The sequence below is a fragment of the Pholcus phalangioides genome, unplaced genomic scaffold, assembly GCF_987345545.1.
Source record: "Pholcus phalangioides strain wild (caught in Gottingen) unplaced genomic scaffold, Ppha-v1.0 ptg000009l_1, whole genome shotgun sequence".
Taxonomy (NCBI): Eukaryota; Metazoa; Arthropoda; class Arachnida; order Araneae; family Pholcidae; genus Pholcus; species Pholcus phalangioides.
This window is the reverse complement of record NW_028301602.1, coordinates 46634-65929: the sequence shown is the minus strand read 5'-3', so window position 1 is coordinate 65929 and position 19296 is coordinate 46634. Positions and strand designations below refer to the sequence as shown.

Here is a 19296-nt window from a genome sequence, read left to right as displayed (position 1 = left end):
GTTGGATGGTATGGGGTGGAATCAGCATAGGCGGACGTACGGACCTGCATATCATTCGGAATGGCACTTTGACGGCCCGAAGGTATGCAGACGAGATAGTGCGACCTCATGTCATCCCTTACGCTGGAGCCATTGGAGATTCCTTTGTTTTCCAGGATGATAATGCCCGTATGGTATGGAATGGCCAGCGTGCTCTCCTGACCTGAATCCAATCGAGCATGTCATGCTCGGACGACGCATTGCTGCGCGACCAAGGCCGCCTGTTACTGTCCGAGACTTGCAGATTGCACTTCTTGAGGAGTGGAACAGTATTCCCCAAAGTCTGATCGATAACCTCATCGCATCCATGGCAAACAGGTGTGCAGCAGTCTTATATGTTCGAGGAGACCACACGCCCTATTAAAACTCATGCATCATGTCTAAACAGTACTTTTTTTTAACGTTTACATGTAACCAAATTGTTGCCCTAAATCATCTTTTCATGTTTTTTCCATATTTTCAAAGAATTAAAGCTTAATTCCAAATTTTTTTACGTCTTTTTTCTGTATTGCGCATTGATACGCGTGTACTATCCATTGTATGCCAATACGTGGCTGTCTCGCACGGTTTTCTTCACTTTTTTGCTTGCTCCCCTATTTGTTTTGAGCAGTGTATATATATGTGAGGAAATATTTTTTATAAATGAATACATATGCACTACGAAATAGAAAGGATGCATTTCAAAAACACATCTGTTTTTTTTCGCATGGTAATTTTTTTAATGCATATTTTCTCATTTTTTGTACATACTTAGGAATTTTTCGCTTTTTCAAGATTTCTAGTGCACATTCTGGAGTATTTAATGCACATTTTGCATTTTAAGTGCACATTTTGTATTTTAAGTGCTTATTTTTGCATTTTTAAGTGCATATTTTAGCATTTTAAGTGCATATTTTCGCATTTTAAGTGCATATTTGCGTATTTTTAGAGCATATTTTGCCACTTTTTAGTGCATATAATCCGGGCTCTAGTGATGACAAATCGGTGAACTCTCTTCCACACACATATGTCCTCCTCTTCCTCTATTTTCTCTTAAGGCACATAGAACGTTCGAACTGAAGTTTACTTTTTACTACAATGAATTCAGAGGAGGCGGCAAGAATAAAATAACTGGTAATAAAATAGAAGAAATGAAAGTTAGTAGAATAGAGCGAATTTTAACAGTAGTTCATATGGCATGCTGTTCGGGACAGAGGAAGAAGTTCATAAAAAAAGAGCGTGTTCGTAAATTGGAGGTTCGTCCAACAAAATCGAGCGTAGATTTTATTTGACTCATCTATATTAACAAATCCAACGGATTTTGTGATTTTAATTATACCTCTAATTTGCAAGCTCAGTTTTAGGATAAAAATCAAACTACGGACCAAATGTTGTGGGTTTCAATTTTTTCTAAAATTACCCTTTTAAAATCACAGGTATTACGTCAGCAGATTTTCCGTCAATTTAACCCCCCCCCCCCCGTCAGCGAAAGTAAGGAAAGCTCTGATCCCCCTATCTGCCAGTACAATTAAGTTTTAAGTTCACTGACCCCCCCCCCCTTCTACTGCATATTGGGATCATAGCAGGTCCGCCATTTGGGGGGGTCGGGAGGGAGCGTTGCCCCCTAGCTGTTGAAAATACACTGAAATCGTATGTATATACAAATATATATATACAAAAAAGAATTATTTTAAGAAAAAATGTCATTCAAATTCTTTTTTGTCATTCAAAAAAAATATACTTTTTCACTACCTCTTCATTTCTCTTGTATTTTTCTTCCAAAGCTTGTTTTTCGAAAAAATGTCGGGGGGAACTGATGGTAATTCTATGCCTTTTCTTGGCTTACCATTATTAGAAACATTTTTGCTGCTTGGAACAATGTGGGGGTTTCCCCTTGAGAACAACCTCCTCATTGTTCCATTTATTTGAGTATTTTTTCATCTTTTCACTTTTCTTCTAATTCTATAATTTCTAGTTATGTGTGTACAGCTGCATTTGGCTGTATACATACTCTGGCTTTTTGAAATGTTTTAATTTTGAATTTTTCAATACACATTTGGTTTTTAATTCGGTATTTCTTTTAGAATGTATGTTATATATATATATTGTTAAAGTTCCATTTTATATACAGTATATGAAAATTATATAATTATACACAAATTAATTATGTGAACTGGGCTGAGCTGAGCTGAATGGAACTTAATTCGCCGGTCCCGCGGCACAATTTTTGATGGCCGTTCTACCGGTCTTAGCAGTGGGCACACGAAGTACTTGGCCTATTTTGTTGTGTAAAAGTGTGTGTGATGAATAGTGTGTGTAGCTGTATGTGCAAAAATTTAAGTCAAAATCGGGACTCTAAGCTCGTTTAACAGATTATTGCAGGCAAAATGCCATATCCACAACTGAAAGAGAATTATCATGAGTCACTATAATTATGCACTAAAAATGGTCATGCTTTGGCTCAGAGAAGGTAGGTGTCAGCGCCATTTGTTGGGCTGATTTGGGGGGGGAGAGGTTTTTTTTTTTTTAGTTTCGTGAGTTTCCCGTTCTATGTGAACTGGAAAGAGAAAGCAAAATATATGAACATTGAAAATTTCAAAAAGAAATTAATAGAAGAATTCAAAAATGAAAAATTCAAATAAGAATTCAAAAATGAAAAATTCAAAAATGAAAAATTCAAATAAGAATTCAAAAATGAAAAATTCAAATAAGAATTCAAAAATGAAAAATTCAAATAAGAATTCAAAAATGAAAAATTCAAATAAGAATTCAAAAATGAAAAATTCAAATAAGAATTCAAAAATGAAAAATTCAAATAAGAATTCAAAAATGAAAAATTCAAATAAGAATTCAAAAATGAAAAATTCAAATAAGAATTCAAAAATGAGAAAGAGTCATAGTTAATGTCCAATACCTTCTGCATCTATTTCATACATTTTTATATTGACTGCAACTTTCCTTTTATCTTCAACTTGACAAAAAACGTTCTTTTTAGCTTTTTTTTTTGTTTTTTGAATTCAATGGTACTACAGCAGAACGTCGGAGTCGAGCATCTATTTATGCTACGTGGGGGCCAAGGACTGCTCTCAGAACCATTCTGTGTTAAGCCAATGTCAGGGTGTTCCTCCCTGATGAGAGCCCTAGACATTAGCTATGACTCTTTTAATTTTTGAATTCTTATTTGAATTTTTCATTTTTGAATTCTCCGATTAATTTCTTTTTGAAATTTTCAATGTTCATATATTTTGCTTTCTCTCTCCAGTTTACATAATTAATTTGTTTTCAATTTTTCACATATAAAAAATGGAACTTTATAAAACTTTTTAAATTTTCATAATGTACATTTTTCTATACATATTTGTTATTTTAATTAATTTTTGTAAATGTAAGGTCAATGGTATTCGAAAATTAATAACTAAGAAGTTATCTTTAAGAAATTCCTTGTGCACCCCCAAAGGTCGATCCTGGTACGCCTCTGATCGGGATTGCTCCAACGAATATACATACAGAATCTGACTAGGGGCGTATGCGAAGCCGCCTTATTTGCGACCAGAGCATTTGCGACTGAAACAAAAACCGTAGTGTTTGCGACCGAAGCCACGGGGGGCATCAAAGGGAGGGTAAGTTGAAGGAAGATGTAGCAAGAGGGGTGATTTACAGCACCCAACTTGTCAGTATCTCAGGGAAAGGATTGCACACTCAATTTAACGGACTAGGAGCGTATGGTTTCTTCGATTTTTCTTCTGAGACTAAATAGCTGCAATGTTTTACTGTAAAAAAAATAAATATCATCGATAGTAACGGAATAGTATATTTACACTATTTTTGATGTATAGATCTTTCGTATCGTGAATTTTTTGTTCATTATTTCCTAAATTACTATTTTTTGCGTTATCACGATCAGATAGTCAAAAATTGGAAAGTTTATTTATTCTGCATTATCCGGATACAATCCATTCAATCCGAAGTTGGGTCCGTTGAATCGGGGTGTGTTGTGTTATTAGGGGAAATGAATTCCACAGTGTAATATTTCAGATAAACTTGAGGTAGATTACAACACACTTATCGCTAAATTAAAAAGTAAAAGTAAGTTACACGTTAAGTATACGAAAAGATAAAATATTATACTAGTTTGACAAATTCTTAAAACGAAGTGTAATACTTGCTACTGTCTCTTTCGTATAAACATTTCAAGAAACTTGAATTAATTTTTGAAATGCAGTGTGGAAATAAAATTCAAAAGTCTTACAGGTGAATTAAAAAAAAGAAGGTGATTGGAAAAAAGGAAAGAAAAATAATGTCCATAACAAAAATATGGAATATCATTGAGCAAACAAACGAAGAGAAAAAAATTATTAACAGATTAATTAAAATTTCAGAAGTACCCATGATGTGTTCCTGTTACGATGATAGACCGGTATCTGGTTCACGGAACACTAACCGACAACAATTTAATAGCAGTTTAAGGAGACAAATTATTATGCACACGCCGAAATATTATTGATATCAAATATACATTAATTATTGAATATTAATAATACTTATCGACTAAAACAGATGCTGTCGAACTCATATGCGCGATGTACATCAGGGAATTTTCTATCATTTTTTTGTTGTTGGTGAATTTTACCTTTGAAGACCGGGCACACCCCGCTTCCCATCTCAGAGAGATATCGAAACGTATTAGATATATACCAGCAGACGGATTATTTACTGGATTTATATTTTACCGGATCATTGCACGGGATTTACTAGATATATACATTCGTGTTTTTGAATGCACCTAAAATTCATCCAGAAATTCTTACAACATTTCCAGGATCCCAGAGAAAAGGAGAAAAAGTTAAAATTTTTTAAGTAATGGACCTTATTGGACACGTCAAAGAGTTGTTTATCAATAGAAGAATGTGTCTTTTGTGGAAAGCTACAACTATTAATTTCTGAAGAAAATTGAAATGTTTGAAAACAAATATTAATTTCTCATTAATGCTTACGAATGGCAGTAGCAAAGTTCCGCACAACTCTAACAACATACCTCATACCAGGCCCCGGCTTTTGAAAATACACTAAAAATGGTGTATATATATATATATATATACGAATATATACAAATACATACATTGAATACATGTGCTTTGCCCCGTCCCCCTGGAAAAAGTTGAAATGAAGGCCCTGCCTCATACTTACACTCTGGCCTCGTGTTCCAGCATGTACCGATTCGTTATAAATTCCACAGAAGAATGTGTACGAGATGCATGTACAGTTATGTACTAGTATTAACCAACTTCGTAAAAAAGATCCGTCACCTTGAACAATTCTTCAAATTATCATCAGGCTGTAGAGATTAGCGGATTTATGGCATTCGCTGCATCCTTGGGAATGAGATCAGAACTGCCGTATCTCAAAGTGTTCCTATCCGATCTCGAGGGATCGTGGAAGTACTCGAAAATGCCCGGGAACAATGGTTGAAAATCGCAGTATATCAATACAGTAGCACTCAGTTATCCGAATCAATTGGGACCAGTTCCCATCCACATGATTGGATAATTCACGATATGAATGTTATTTCTTAGTGAAAAACGAATTTTGCTTTAGTATGTAATGTAACTTGATGACTATTAAAACAATTTTGCTCACATTTTATACTTGCGTAGGCCTACTGTATTAAAATGTTTCATTGCCTGAACATATCGGTTCAGTCAGTTGTTTCGCTGCCTTCACCTGTTTCAGTGGAGTCGAACCGATCCGGATAACTGAAGTCACTGCGCTTTCAATAAATGCAATTTTATCTCTGAAATATGTTTTTTATAAACACTATCATAGCACTCTACGGCATGAATTTCTAAATGGTGTTCCGCGGAACCCAGAGGTTCCATGAGAAATTTTTTGGGGTTCCACGAAATCAAACGTCATGGATCCCTAAAACATTTTGGAACCCGGAAAGGTTGCAAATTAAAAAAGTTTTTGTTACAGCCCCTGTTCTTTATTTTGCACTAATTTTTTTGCACTGACAAAAAAAGTGGCACATATTTTAACAAATTTGGATGACCAAACAACAGTGAAAACGTAATAGTAGTTTTATCTCCCCCGACCCAGGTAAATTTTCGAGTGCAAGTATGTAAATATGTAAGCTGTTACTTCCAGCTAAGTATGGGGCCACACAACATCTTTTTTCCCAGGAAACCCTTAATGGGTCACCCTTAATGCTGAAATAGCCATGCATAAAATCCCCACAAAAAGAAAGCTCATTGAAATCTATCCCAGGGTAGGCATGGACAAAGCCGCTTCAAGGGGACGGCAGAGGAAGGGGCTCCCCAGAATAGTTTGTTAGATATTTTCCTATATAAAAGAACCACTTCAAAGCATAAATAGGGACAGAAACCAATATCTCCAGCTTGCGCCTCTGACAAAGTTTGGCGACACCCCTAGGAGCCGCGACACACACTTTGCGAAACGGTACCATCAAGGGTTCCACGGAAAAGTCTCATAGACATTAAGGGTTCCGCGAAAGCTTTTAGGTTAGAAATCCCTGTTCTACTGCATAAATTTCCAACTGGGGTTCCGCGAGAGCTTTTTTGGCGTACCGCGGAATCAAACGTCACGGAAAAACCCTAAAAAATTAATAACAGCATAATAATAATAAAAATGATAACAGCTTATAAATAAAACTATTTTTTTTAGTTACCAATATTACAGTGGTTATTAATTTGATGGAATAGTGTCATGCCAACAAACCATTTGGATGACCTAACAACTAATTGAGAAACAGTAACTCTAACTGGTCGGTCAAAACTGTGAACATTTTAATCATGAAGAGAATTCAAGAATAACATTGCTCTGCAATTTTTTTTTCTTCAAACCTTTCTTTTGTTCAATGTTTAAATCTGTTGGATTTTTTTAAAATATTGAATTTTAAAACCAGAAGATGGTTCCAACTCCATGAGACGGTAAGACGCCATAATAGGCGATATTCCGATTGTATCTGCAAATCAACAGGGTGACCATATAACTCGTCTTAATGGGCATTTTTTAATGATTTGAATGTTGAATTTACATTTTTCTGTATGAATATGCATGTTTATGACGTAGATGAATGAACTTGAATTTGAATAAGTCGTAAAAAAGATTGTTTTTTGGAAAATTTCCTCTTGGCTAGGAGTGAGGATTCCTGAACCACAAAACTTGAGTGAACTTTACGTCACACCTTGCATGTTAGAGAAATATTAAAAGTAACTTTAATATTTCTCTTTAATAGTTCTAATACATTAATTAGCTTTTACTACAAACTAATGTAGTAAAAACGTCAAGATACATAGAAACGCTGAATGAATTGAACAGCGCACGACAATGAGCTTCTTCAAAAGCACACCTTCGAACAGTACGAAACGGGCACTGGAAAAACGCAAACTCTATGGTATAACATCTATTCTTTCAGTATTCGCTTATGAAGACTGTTTAAATCAGATTTTTTTTTGTAATCATATTAAACAGATGACCAATCTTAGTGTATTCGCATTGTCGCATAGCTTTCCGGTCAAAACGACCGCTTCTGTCGTTTTAGTGTTAAAGTGGCTTATAAATGTTTACAGATAAGTATGTAAAAAAGACAATGGCGAATGGAAAAATAAAAATATATGACACTAGTACAAAGTTCTTTTCTTGAGATGTTAAATTAACTTTTCTGTTGGGGAAAATAAGGCTCTTAAAAATACTACGTTAGAATTGCTATACATGTATGATACAAGCAACTTATTCGAAAGTACTTGAAAGTTACCTACTCAACAATATATTTGTGGTAAGATATCCAAAGGAATGATGGAAATCATAACTAACCAGAATATGACACCAATATTTGATCATTTAGGTATTATCCATTATTTAACTTTCATTCTTGCCATTTTTACCTCTTTTTATCACTGGCCGAAACTCAACCCTGAAATATTGAAACCCATCTAGAGTATATACACTAGGGTAGAATATCACTCATATTATTTCTAATTAATTAGTTCAATAATTTGACCTTTTCGCACCAGAGTTTTAAGAGTTCTTTCTGTTTTAATTGGTTTGCAATGATTCGTTTTTTAAGTTAAGACCTAAGGCACACATATGTGTACCTAACTCCAATGATACAAGTAAGGATATCGACCACAATTAATTAATTAATTAGGTTTTTAAAAAAAGAAACTTTTTTAAGGTTCATTTTGACATACAATAAACAAAAACCAAAATTTTAATAGCCAGTTTTGGCTCACAGGTGAAGAGGTTAACTTGACTGGCGTAGTTGCCGAATGTGCTTCAATGGAAATTCAGTGACTTACTCTTAAAAAGAAAGAGTGAAAAAATTTCTAAATAAATCAAGTCGCACATGAACTTGGATTTTTTTCTTCAGTTTACATGAATAAAAAAAAAATAAAAGTTATGAAGAAGCGATTTAGAGAAGAATTGGAGTTTTCCTTGTGAGATAAAATGTACCACACACATATTTTCCAGCGTATTATAATATGCAGATGCGAATTTCACTACTTTGAGTAAAGATTGTAGTATTTCATAATCCACATTTGTGAGTTTTATGCATCAATAGTGAAATATTAATTTTATGAAGTTGTTATGGGCCACATTCTTGTTAAAAAAAGTAGATTTTTCAACTTGAATTTATGCGCCATCTATACAAGTTTGAAAATTTACTTTTGCTAGTCAATTTTTGAAAATACCCAATTAAATCAGCAAAAAGGCTGTAGATTACACGAGAAGTGTAAAATCTGCAGTAAAAAAATCAATATAGGTTTTTTTTTTTAATTTATTTTTTAGCATGTGTATCTCGAGCGCATCCCTCTTTCCAAGCAAACTTCTCTTTTTTTTTCTTTCTCTTTTTTTCAAACTGCACTTTTTTTTAAATGAGTTTTTAAACTGATTTGAAATACAAAATTTTGAACTTGGGCGCTGTTACATGTTCTGTGACTCAACTTTTTTCATTTCCTGTTCTTGCTGAAAAGGGAAATTCGCAGATGGCCATAGGTCAAAGGTCAACACGAAAATGCCTGAGAACGGAAAGAGATGAGAGGACACTAGATCCCCATCATCGTCCATTAGTTGCCCCCTGTGGTTTCGGTCACAAACGCTGCGTTTTTCGATTCGGTCACAAGTAAGACGACACTGGCGTACGCAAGATCGACCTTTAGAGGGGATACAAAAAGCTTGGGGAGGTACAAAAATTTTCTTCCCGAGAAACTTTGAGTTACCCTTCAAAGAGCATTTAAATTGACAGAAATCAGTTTATTTTGCACATATATAAAGGACATTTTCTTTCAATATTTCATTTAATCTAAATATTAATTTTATTTTACTTTTTGGTCGGCTGGGCACCCCCTGAGCACCCCACTGAGTCTGACACTGCTGAAATGAACTTTACTTGAATGCACGGGATCATTATCCGCAACACACCATATTTTTTGCTGGTCCTGTCAGTTTTGAGCATTAATTAATGGAGTGGTACAGCAAATCCATCCCCCCCCCCCTCCTCGATGCTGATGCAATACACTTCAGCCCTTTACATATTATATATTCAAATGGCTTACACCGGGTAAAATGGCAAAACCGGGTAAAGCGAGGGATGCCTAACTGAAACTAAAACACAATTTCACCGCCCAGCTATTTGGGTGGTGTCTTTTTGGAATGTCGTCGGGGTGGAGAGGCCGCTTGTGGGTGGTTTATCCTTGCTAGCTCTGTTTACATATTAGGACACATTCCATTAGTCTATCTTCCCTATTGTGGTTTCATCAGTTTTTGGGGGTTCCTTGTAAGCAACAACATGCAATTTATGAGATCATAAAGGAACACACACAGAGACTCTCGGGGGGAAGCTGCTTCCTTTCTGTCAAATAAAAGATAGCGTCCAATTTTAGAATGGTCGACACTGATGAGTGCATGTTACGATGTTTCGAGATGCAACGGTCGAGAAAATTGAACCAAAACAAGTGTCACTTAAAACGAAGCATACGGAGGGAAACCATTCGCATAGTAAATAAATAACATAGACGAAAGATATATTTCCGTCTGAGGTAAGCAACAGTCATGAGTAAGGAACACCCAACCAACAGGATGTAGATCTCCATCATCAAGGCTACTGCCATTTTGCAAGCAACATTGCAAAATATAATATCTTAATGTGGTGTTTTTCGACCTATATGGCCCGCAGTGATGGTGCAAGTGGTACACTGGCAGATTTAATAATTTAATTCCAATTGAATGAAAAATTATCCTGTTCTTGTAATTGGTATAAATATATACTCATAAAGATACAATAAAAACCAGACTCTCACAGCTTAGCGTATTAATATCTCATCGAAAAAAAATATATTGTTATGAAAATTATGTAAATAGTGATTATGTGTTTTTTTCCACCTGTAAATAATCAATAACGCATTTTTTTTTTGTGAACTCCTCAAGATATCGCCAAGGGGTCGTTCAAGTGTTACGTCATCATCGATGGGGGGGGGGGTTCCCGATTTGCTGACTTTTGATGACAAGGGGGGAGGGTTAAGATAACGCTTACGTCATCAACCACCCTTTATGAAAATATGAGTTACGATTCAGAGGGGCAGAGCTGATGACGAACTGACCAGGGGGGAAGGGGGGGGTCAGCGTTTTTCTGACTTTTGCTGACAAGGAGGGGGGGCAGGGGGTTAAAAAATGGCTAAAAATTTACTTACGTAATACTTGATGGGGCCGTTCAAGTATTACGTCATCATCAATGGGGGGGGGGTTGGATAATGCTTACGTCATCAACCACCTTTTATGAAAATATTAAATATTTTTAATGGCATCTTACTCGGTGCGCCAAAAACGAGAAAAACCTTTCGATAGTTTGTGGGTAATTGAAGTAACATCCCTCCTATTGATAAGTGCCCTACAGAGCCACTTTAGTGATCTCTAAATGTTTCGCGGATCCAAGTGATCTGAAAATGTGTCCGGGCCGCTTAAGTGCTCTGGAAATATTCCCGGGCCGCTAAAGTGCTCTGGAAATATGCCCGGGCCGCTAAAGTGCTCTGGAACTGCCACGCATCACTTGAATAATCTGAGAATGTGCTGCGGGTAATTTGAGTGATGTAGAACCGCATTGGGGGCCACTTAAGTGCTTTAAAACTACGTCACATGTCACTCAAGGGATCTTGTCATCTCTAAATGTGTCACGGATCGCTTAAGTGTTCTGGAACTGTGTCCCGGGTCATTTAAGTGATATGAAAATATGCCACGGTCCACTTAAATGTTCTAGAATTGTACCACGGGACACTTAAGCGATCTGTAAATGTGCCGTTTAGTTCATTTTTACAAAATTAGGTTTGAAGAGGGCAGGCCGCATTAAGTAACCCCCAGGGCCATATTTGGTCCGCGGGCCAAGGAACTTTATGTGATTTATCATTATATGGCTTAGAGCAGTGATTCCGAACGTGGGCATTCGATGGAAAGTTCCAGGGGGCGGTAGAAGCAACGGGCATAACATAGGATCCTATGGGTTAGATTGCGTTGGGGGGCGGTGGGAGAAAAAAAATTCTGAAGAAGGGGCGATGGGACTAAAAAGGTTGGGAAACAATGGCGTAGAGGGTGGGTCGCGATGAATTTATTGAAGATAAATTTTGAGCTCATAACCTTAAAATAACATTGAAATTCACAGAAATTGATTATAATAACATATAAAGTATTTTCTTCCAAAACTTCAATTAAAAAAAAACTATTTTTTTTGCATTAAAAATTATTTTTTTTTGATCGTGGAAAGGGGGCACTCCACCAATATGCGTTAGGTTTCAGAGGGGCAGAGCTGATGACGAAATTTTGCTGACGGGGGGGGGGGGGGGGTGAGGGGGTCAGCGTTTTGCTTACTTTTGCTTACAAGGGGGGGGAGGGGGTCAAAAATGGCTAAAAATTTGCTTACGTAATACTTGAACGGCCCCTAATCCGCGAAATCGCTGCGTGTAAATACGAGTGAAATAGCTGTTCTGTCAATAAATCTGTGACGTCCTGCATTTTGTTTCACCTTTTGCTCATTTCAAGGACTTGTGAAATAAATTAAGCGGATAATTAGTAGTTCCATTTGATGTTGTATTACTGTCTGAAATTTGGATCAAAGCTCATGAAACTGATCTGTACAATATTTTTGGTTATAATAGCTTTTTTGAATGTCGAAATAGAAATAGATCAGGCGGCGTTATTGCATACGTAAATAACAAATATTAATTTTTAAGTGCTGCCTTGAATATGAATACAGCTGAAGGCTTATATTTGTACAGTGAAATGATAGATCTATGCATAATTTTAATTTACAGATTCCATGATTTTTCTCGAATGGGTTATACTAACGAGTTCTGATCAATTATTAGCAATTTAAGGTATAAAAATATTATCTATACTGGAGATATTAATATGGATATATTGAAGTCTGACACGGACAGTGATGAATACATGAGCCTCATGTCTGAATTTGGTTTTTTATCATACATAAATACACCAACAAGAAAGTCAGCGTGTTTAGATCAACGTTTTCATTCGAAACGCGAAGCTAAATTATCGATTTGAAACAGCAGTATCAAAATTAGAGATAACGGATCATTTACCACTGATTATTAAATGTAATCTTGGAACTCATACACAACTTTTAAATAATAATCAAAATAATAAAAATCGGTTTTGTCAAAATGTGGATTATGATAAGTTTGAAATATGTGTAAAAAAATTATGAATTCGATGAAAACATTTTCAATGAGACTGATGCAAATGTATTATACGACAAATTTCTTGATATTGTGTTCAGGCATCGTAATTTCTGGTCAAAACAGTCTAAATGCAAAACAGGAAATAATTTGAAAAGTAAATGGATTACATATGAATTGAAATGTATGGTCTAAAGGAAGACTTTATAAAATATTTAAACGAAATCCTTCAGATCGTGATAAGGAAAATAATTACAAAAACTATAACAAACAGTTAAAAAAGAAACTAAAAGCTGCAAAGGATTTTTTTACCATAATAAATTTATAAAATGTGGTAACAACATCAAGAAACAATGGAAAGTTACTACTGATATCATAAATCGAAAAATAAATAAAATAGTACTGAATAAAGCGGTTGGTTATGATGGAATCACTCCAAAAATGCTAAAAATTGTCAGTATATAAATACCATTTAAAGTTTATAACCCCCATTACAAACTCTTCAATTCTCAATGGAGTTTTTATTGATAAATTAAAATGTGCCATTCATAAATCAGGTAATGTAAATGATTTCAAAAACTGTCGTCCGATCTCTATTTCGCCTGTTTTTTCGAAAATTTTGGAAAAGATAATGAAACACAAAATTATACATTTTCTAAATCAATTAAATTTTTTTTCGAGAAGTCAGTTCGGTTTTTTGAAAATAAGAATACCGAGATGGCAATTTTGAAATTTTCAGAAAAAGTATATGAAAGTATTAATGACAGCAAAAGAACCCTTGACTTAAAAAAAGCCTTTGATAGTGTCGATCATCCAATTCTTATGCATAAGTTATATTGTTCAGGTCTGAGAGGCAACACTTATCACTGGTTTAAAACTTATCTGTCAAATAGAATGCAAGCAGTTAAAATAAATGATACAATAGGTACATACAGGATTATTAAAACTGGCGTCCCACAGGGTTCTGTTCTTGGACCAATTTTATTTCTAATCTTTGTTAATGATATCAATAACCTGGATCTACATGGTGATTTGATTAGCTATGCCGATGACACAGCTATTGTTTTGTCAGAACAAACGTATACCATGCTGAAATCTGATACTGAAGAAGATTTAACAAAAATTAACATTTTTTGGTTGAGGCATAATAAGTTAACCTTGAATCTCAACAAAACTAAATATATAAATTTTCAGTTATACAATAGAAATATTGAAACACTTATAATTTGATGCCATGAGTTGGGATGTTCTGATGACCAATGTTTTTACCTGATTGTCTCGGAAACTGAAGAGTTTAAATATTTAGGAGTCACTATAAACAAAAATTTGAAATGGAACTCTCATGCAACTGCACTTAGTAACAAAATAAAATACATGAATGTTCGTTTATATTGCTTAAAAAATATTATATCTCCTCAATTTATTCATACACTTTATTTTGCTTGGTTCTACTCACTTATTCAGTATGCTATATGTGTTTGGGGAGGTGATCATGAATCGAATTTAAATGTTTTAATAAGTGCTCTGAAAAAAACTATAAATATTATTTCCTCTCGTAACCCTACACCATCTGCCTATAATTATAAATCAGACTATAGATTTAATATTGAAAAACTGTATATATACCGAAGTCTAATGTTTGTTTATAAAAATCCTACTTGGTTTGAAATCAAGCAATGCCCACACACAACAAACACACGTCTCCGTCGAGGTTTTGAATATAATATTATACAACCTAAAAAAACATTAACCCAAAAGCAATTCATATATTTGGCTCCATTATATTTTAATAACCTGCCAAATGAAATAAAATATGAAAATGAATTAAGAGCTTTCAAAAAACTAATTATCAATAATATTTTACTACAATAGGAAGGTATTTCTCGGCCCCCAGTATACAGTGTTGTGTCGCCTAGGCCTCTCAAATATTTGTCTATCTGTACTTGTATATTGTTTAGTACTTGTTAGTATATGAAAGTGTTTGCCACCACAGAAAAATTTATGTTTGTATACTCTGGACGGATCAAGCGATCCCTTGAGTAGAATACTGTAATTATATATTTATATATATATATTGTGTTTTTTTTTCTCCTTTCTTAATAAACTATTCTATTCTAAAAAAAAAAAAAAAAAAGATAAATAATTACGGTATATTTATAAACGGTTATGTACGGTTATTATACGGTATATGTATAAATATTATAAATAATAATATCTTAGCGAATATTGCACTCAGAAACGTAGAACCTGTTTCTGTTAGTACCAGGAGAGACAAGGGCAACAACGTTGTGTAATTGGGTTCTTGAACACAGGGGGTGTCCGTATAAAAAGTCATAATTTTTATTTTAATAAGTAATAACTATACAACCCCTTGCAACATGAATGACATATCTGAGTGCTACACGTTAATTGGGCACTTTTTGTAATTGATAGTTATATAAGAAAGAAAGAATTGTTAGTTATTCCTGAATTTTCGCGAGTGAAATACCTATGCACCCGGTATGTTGCTGAAAGAAGCAAGTTGCTGTTTCAGACACAATATCATAGTATACGAGTATTAAAAAGTAGGTATGTGAACGATAGATTCAAAATTGGAAATATATTTTGGGCAATAACACAGAATTTTTCATCAATTCTGAAATTATTTTTTTCATCAAACATGAATCTTGATTCATTCTGAAGTCATTTCTTTCAATTTTTATGAAATCATTCCCCCTCATTAATTCTGTAATTCTTGCGATTATTCTAAAATTATTTCTTTCAATAATTCTGCAATTATTTCACATTATTAATTCTGCAATTATTTCACATTATTAATTCTGCAATTATTTCACATTATTAATTCTGCAATTATTTCACAATATTAATTCTGCAATTATTTCACATTATTAATTCTGAAATTATTTCCCTCATTAGTTCTGAAATTATTTCCCTCATTAGTTCTGAAATTATTTCCCTCATTAGTTCTGAAATGGTTTCTAAAAGCGAATTGGAAATTACTTCTTTCACAAATTCTCGAATACATTTTTTCTTTGAGGTTTTTTTCAGCATTTCTCTATAAAATGTTTAACTATGTAAACATTTTCGTCGGCGGACCCCTGCTGAAAGCTTTGTGGGTCCACGTGGCCCTTGTGTTAGAGGCCTCTGAACTAGAAAATCGATCAACAACTCGCGAGTTCGAAATCGTGCACTCTTTCGTGCTTCTGTGAGCACCAGCAACAAGTTGAAGATACTAATGTGTTGATCTCAAATAATATAATTAACCCGCGAAAAATTAAGAAAATAAAACTGATTGACACTGACTGAAGTGTGGTCGAGTCTTAAGTCTCTGACATTTGAGACCAATATTAGATGATATTATCGGAATGAGAAGATAAAACAAAAAAGCAGCAAAATCAACAGTAATTATTACATTGCTAAAGTAACTCACCATAAAAATCTTGTGTAACAATCCAAGGAACGCGGCAGCATCGATGGGATTCGTTATTCCTCCATTTTAGCAGTTTCCCCCCTTCTCCCCGAAAGGTACGGTCGGAATGTGGCGCGTTCCGTGAAGCCTGGCCAATAGCATTCGGGGAAGCACCTTGTGACAACTTTTGGAACCCTGTGACCCCGTTTACGCGGGAAATTTCACCATTCGGTACGTGATTACCGTTGAGTGTGGTTGTGCGTGTCGTCTACTGCTCCATTTTCGTTAACAATTTCCGTCCAAATAATGTACAAGTTTGAGTTTTGATTTCGTGTAGTTAATCAAAATAATTGCAAGATAGGACGCGTTTGTTTAGATTGAACATCGATTATTTTCAAGTGTTAAATCCAACCTATCTTACGAAGCATCATCATTCCGGACCGCTTTGCTGTGCTGATCACCATTGTGCAAGAACAGTTGTTCTAGCTGGTCTCCAGGGGTTTATTACCTGCAGTCGAAACTCTTGGGTGCGCAATTCAGTTGATTTCATCAATTGCGTTTGCTACAACATTATGAAGATATTTTTACACTGCTGAAGTCGTTGATGAAAAACAGATTCCAGTCACTTTGGAAATGGGTAAGTCCCAATTTTTAAGTGCCTCAGTTAATTTCTTTCGGAAGGGGACGATTAGTAGTTCGAAGGAGGATGTTGGCGGATCAATTAATCAATTATATAAAGAGTAAATTTGTTTGATTCGATTGCTTGCTGCCCTTATTTCGTTATTTGTGTAATAAAAAAAATTGGGCTATTTTTTCGTACATTGGATTTGTTCCTTCAACTCCAGTGGTTGATATCAACGTTCTTTTAAGTTTTGTTTCATATGCAAGGAATTCGAACATGCCATATCCACCTCTGGTGTATTTCGTGTGAAAAAAAAAGTTTCGCATTGTACGTTCTTCTTCCCGAGTAGTGTAGAGGGAACAGCAGTTGACAGGAGAAAAATGCATCTCCTGATAACGCTAACCACTGTAGTTGCGGGAATGTTGAGTGCAAATTGAGTTCCCTGTCACTAATACGTGCTGTTATTACTGCTGTTTTATACAAGGTGATAGGTCTGTAATTTAGTAAATTTCTCTGAATTTTGCTTTTTTTTCAAAACTTGTTGCTTATTAAGAAAGTTCTCTAGATAAGAATTTATGTTTAATTTTGTTTTTGTTTTCGGAAATGCTTTTTGCTTAAAACCAATTTTATTTCATGAAAGCTCGAGTTATGGGAAATTCATGGCCCCACAAAGCTGGGGCTGACAGGGCCCGGGACAATTCTCTTAGTTTTTCTCATTATTCAATTTATAGGGCCCGTGAAAAACCTGGCCGGGGCCCGCAAAAGATCCCCGCCTAAGGGCTATTCCAGAATGTTGGGGCTATGGGAAAATGTTTGCTCAACCTTCCCTAAATTCATTTGCAACGGTGTTGACATGAGCAAATTTACTGTTCCCTTTTTAGTATTTTGAAGGATTTTGGCATGTAAACCATTATATATACTTCATTCAAAAACTTGAATTGGCAGATATTCAATGTTTTATATAAAATTCGTTTTTCTGATCTTCATTAATGATTTGTGAAATTAGAATTATTCGAGAAGTGTACAGAAGTACTTATGGGTTAAACTAGGGGGGGGGGGGGGGGCTCTGTCCCCCTGCCACCTTAGGCGGACAAACCCCCCCCCCCACTTCACAACATATCTTGTTTATTTCGTCTCACTTCATCAGCGTGCTATGGAAAGAGACGTGTGAAAGCACCAGCTTACTGAAGAAGCGAATTTTAATAAAAATAATGATAAAGCAACAAAAAACAAATGAGATTCATCAAGCACCCCCAGAAATTGGGGCCTCAGATTCAATTTGCTGGATTTTAGTGGGGCCCACACTGGATATATGTCGGGCTACCGATGCGTTGCAAATTTTACAATGTTAAACAACAAAAATCAATGAGATACATCCAGGGGCCCCGAATTAGAACCTATCAACATTCCCACGGAGCACTGACCTGGAAGCTTGTCGAACACACCTCTGTAAGGGGCCATGAAAATTTTTAAATTTTGCAACGAATAAAATCCAAGGCCCCCACATCCAGTAGCGGGAACACAATACGCAGATTTTTAGTGGGGAATCCAGACTGGATTTATCTCGGTCTTCCGCTGTTGCAAATTGTATAATGTTAAAAAACAAAAAGAATCAGATTCATCCAGAGCCCCAAAATGAAACCTGTAAACATGGGGGCCCCCCGACTTGGAAGCTTGTCGGTTATCCCCCGGTGAGAATGCCATGAAAAATTTTCATATGCATTCGTTTTACCAACGAATAAAATCCAGGGCCCCCTACCAATTACCCGGAACACCAATTCGCATACTGTTAGTGGGGCCCCAGACTGTCTTTATCTCGGGCATCCGCTGTTGCAAATTCTACAACAGGAAATAATGAGATTCATCCAGGGCCCCTAAAATGAAACCTGTACACATGGGGCCCTGACTTGGAAGCTTGTCGGTCATCCCCCGCTGCGATTGCCATGAAACATTTTCATTTGTATTCGTTTTACCAACGAATAAAATCCAGGGCCCCCAACCAATTACCCGGGACACCAATTCGCATACTTTTAGTGGGGCCCCTGACTGGCTTGATCTCGGGCATCCGCTGTTGCAAATTCTACATTAGAAAAGAATGAGGTTCATCCAGGGCCCCCAAAATGAGGGCGCGGTAGCCCGGTCGATAAGATGCTTGCCTAAAGTACCAAAGGATGTTTAGAGATGTCGCGAGTTCGATACCCGGTTCATCCTTGTCAGAAAACTTTCCTGACACCATAGACTAAAGATTAAAGATATAAATAGACCGCGCACGCTATTCATAAAACTTGTCGAACGTGAAGAAAGGATGAGCAGTATTGTCGGGGGAAGAACAGGTTCTATATAATATAAACAAATATTGAAAAACGAAATTTTTTTATTTTCCAAAAGGGATAATTCCTAATAATTTAAGACTTTTGAATTTTTAAATCTTATTATATAACCTATCTCTTATATATACAGTCTATGTCATTTATATTTTAAAATATTCTCTTCTCATTCACTTTGCCACTTTTAATTTCGAAAATTTATTTTAACTAAGGGTT

General features: G+C 35.4%; 2 protein-coding genes across 15 annotated transcripts in view; one reads left to right on the top strand and one right to left on the bottom strand.

The window, feature by feature from the left end:
- Positions 1 to 19296, bottom strand: part of LOC149081583 (uncharacterized) — a 219792-nt gene that overhangs the window by 197226 nt on the left and 3270 nt on the right. Inside the window, exon 1 of one of the 2 annotated variants that reach the window (XM_089236974.1) lies at positions 16153 to 16262. The exons of the other annotated variant lie outside the window; for it this stretch is intronic. The gene's annotated coding sequence lies outside the window, so the exon portion shown is untranslated. Of the gene's footprint in view, positions 1 to 16152; positions 16263 to 19296 lie in introns of those variants that run through there. 2 annotated transcript variants of the gene reach the window in all.
- LOC149081582 (uncharacterized) overlaps positions 16378 to 19296 on the top strand; it is a 29440-nt gene continuing 26521 nt past the window's right edge. For all 13 annotated transcript variants that reach the window (XR_016193319.1, XR_016193318.1, XR_016193317.1 and 10 more), the window contains exon 1: positions 16378 to 16768. Coding sequence is in view for 10 of the 13 variants with exons in the window: in XM_089236986.1 (XP_089093112.1) it covers positions 16736 to 16768 (33 nt within the window). In the remaining 3 variants the exon portion in view is untranslated. The remainder of the gene's footprint in view (positions 16769 to 19296) is intronic.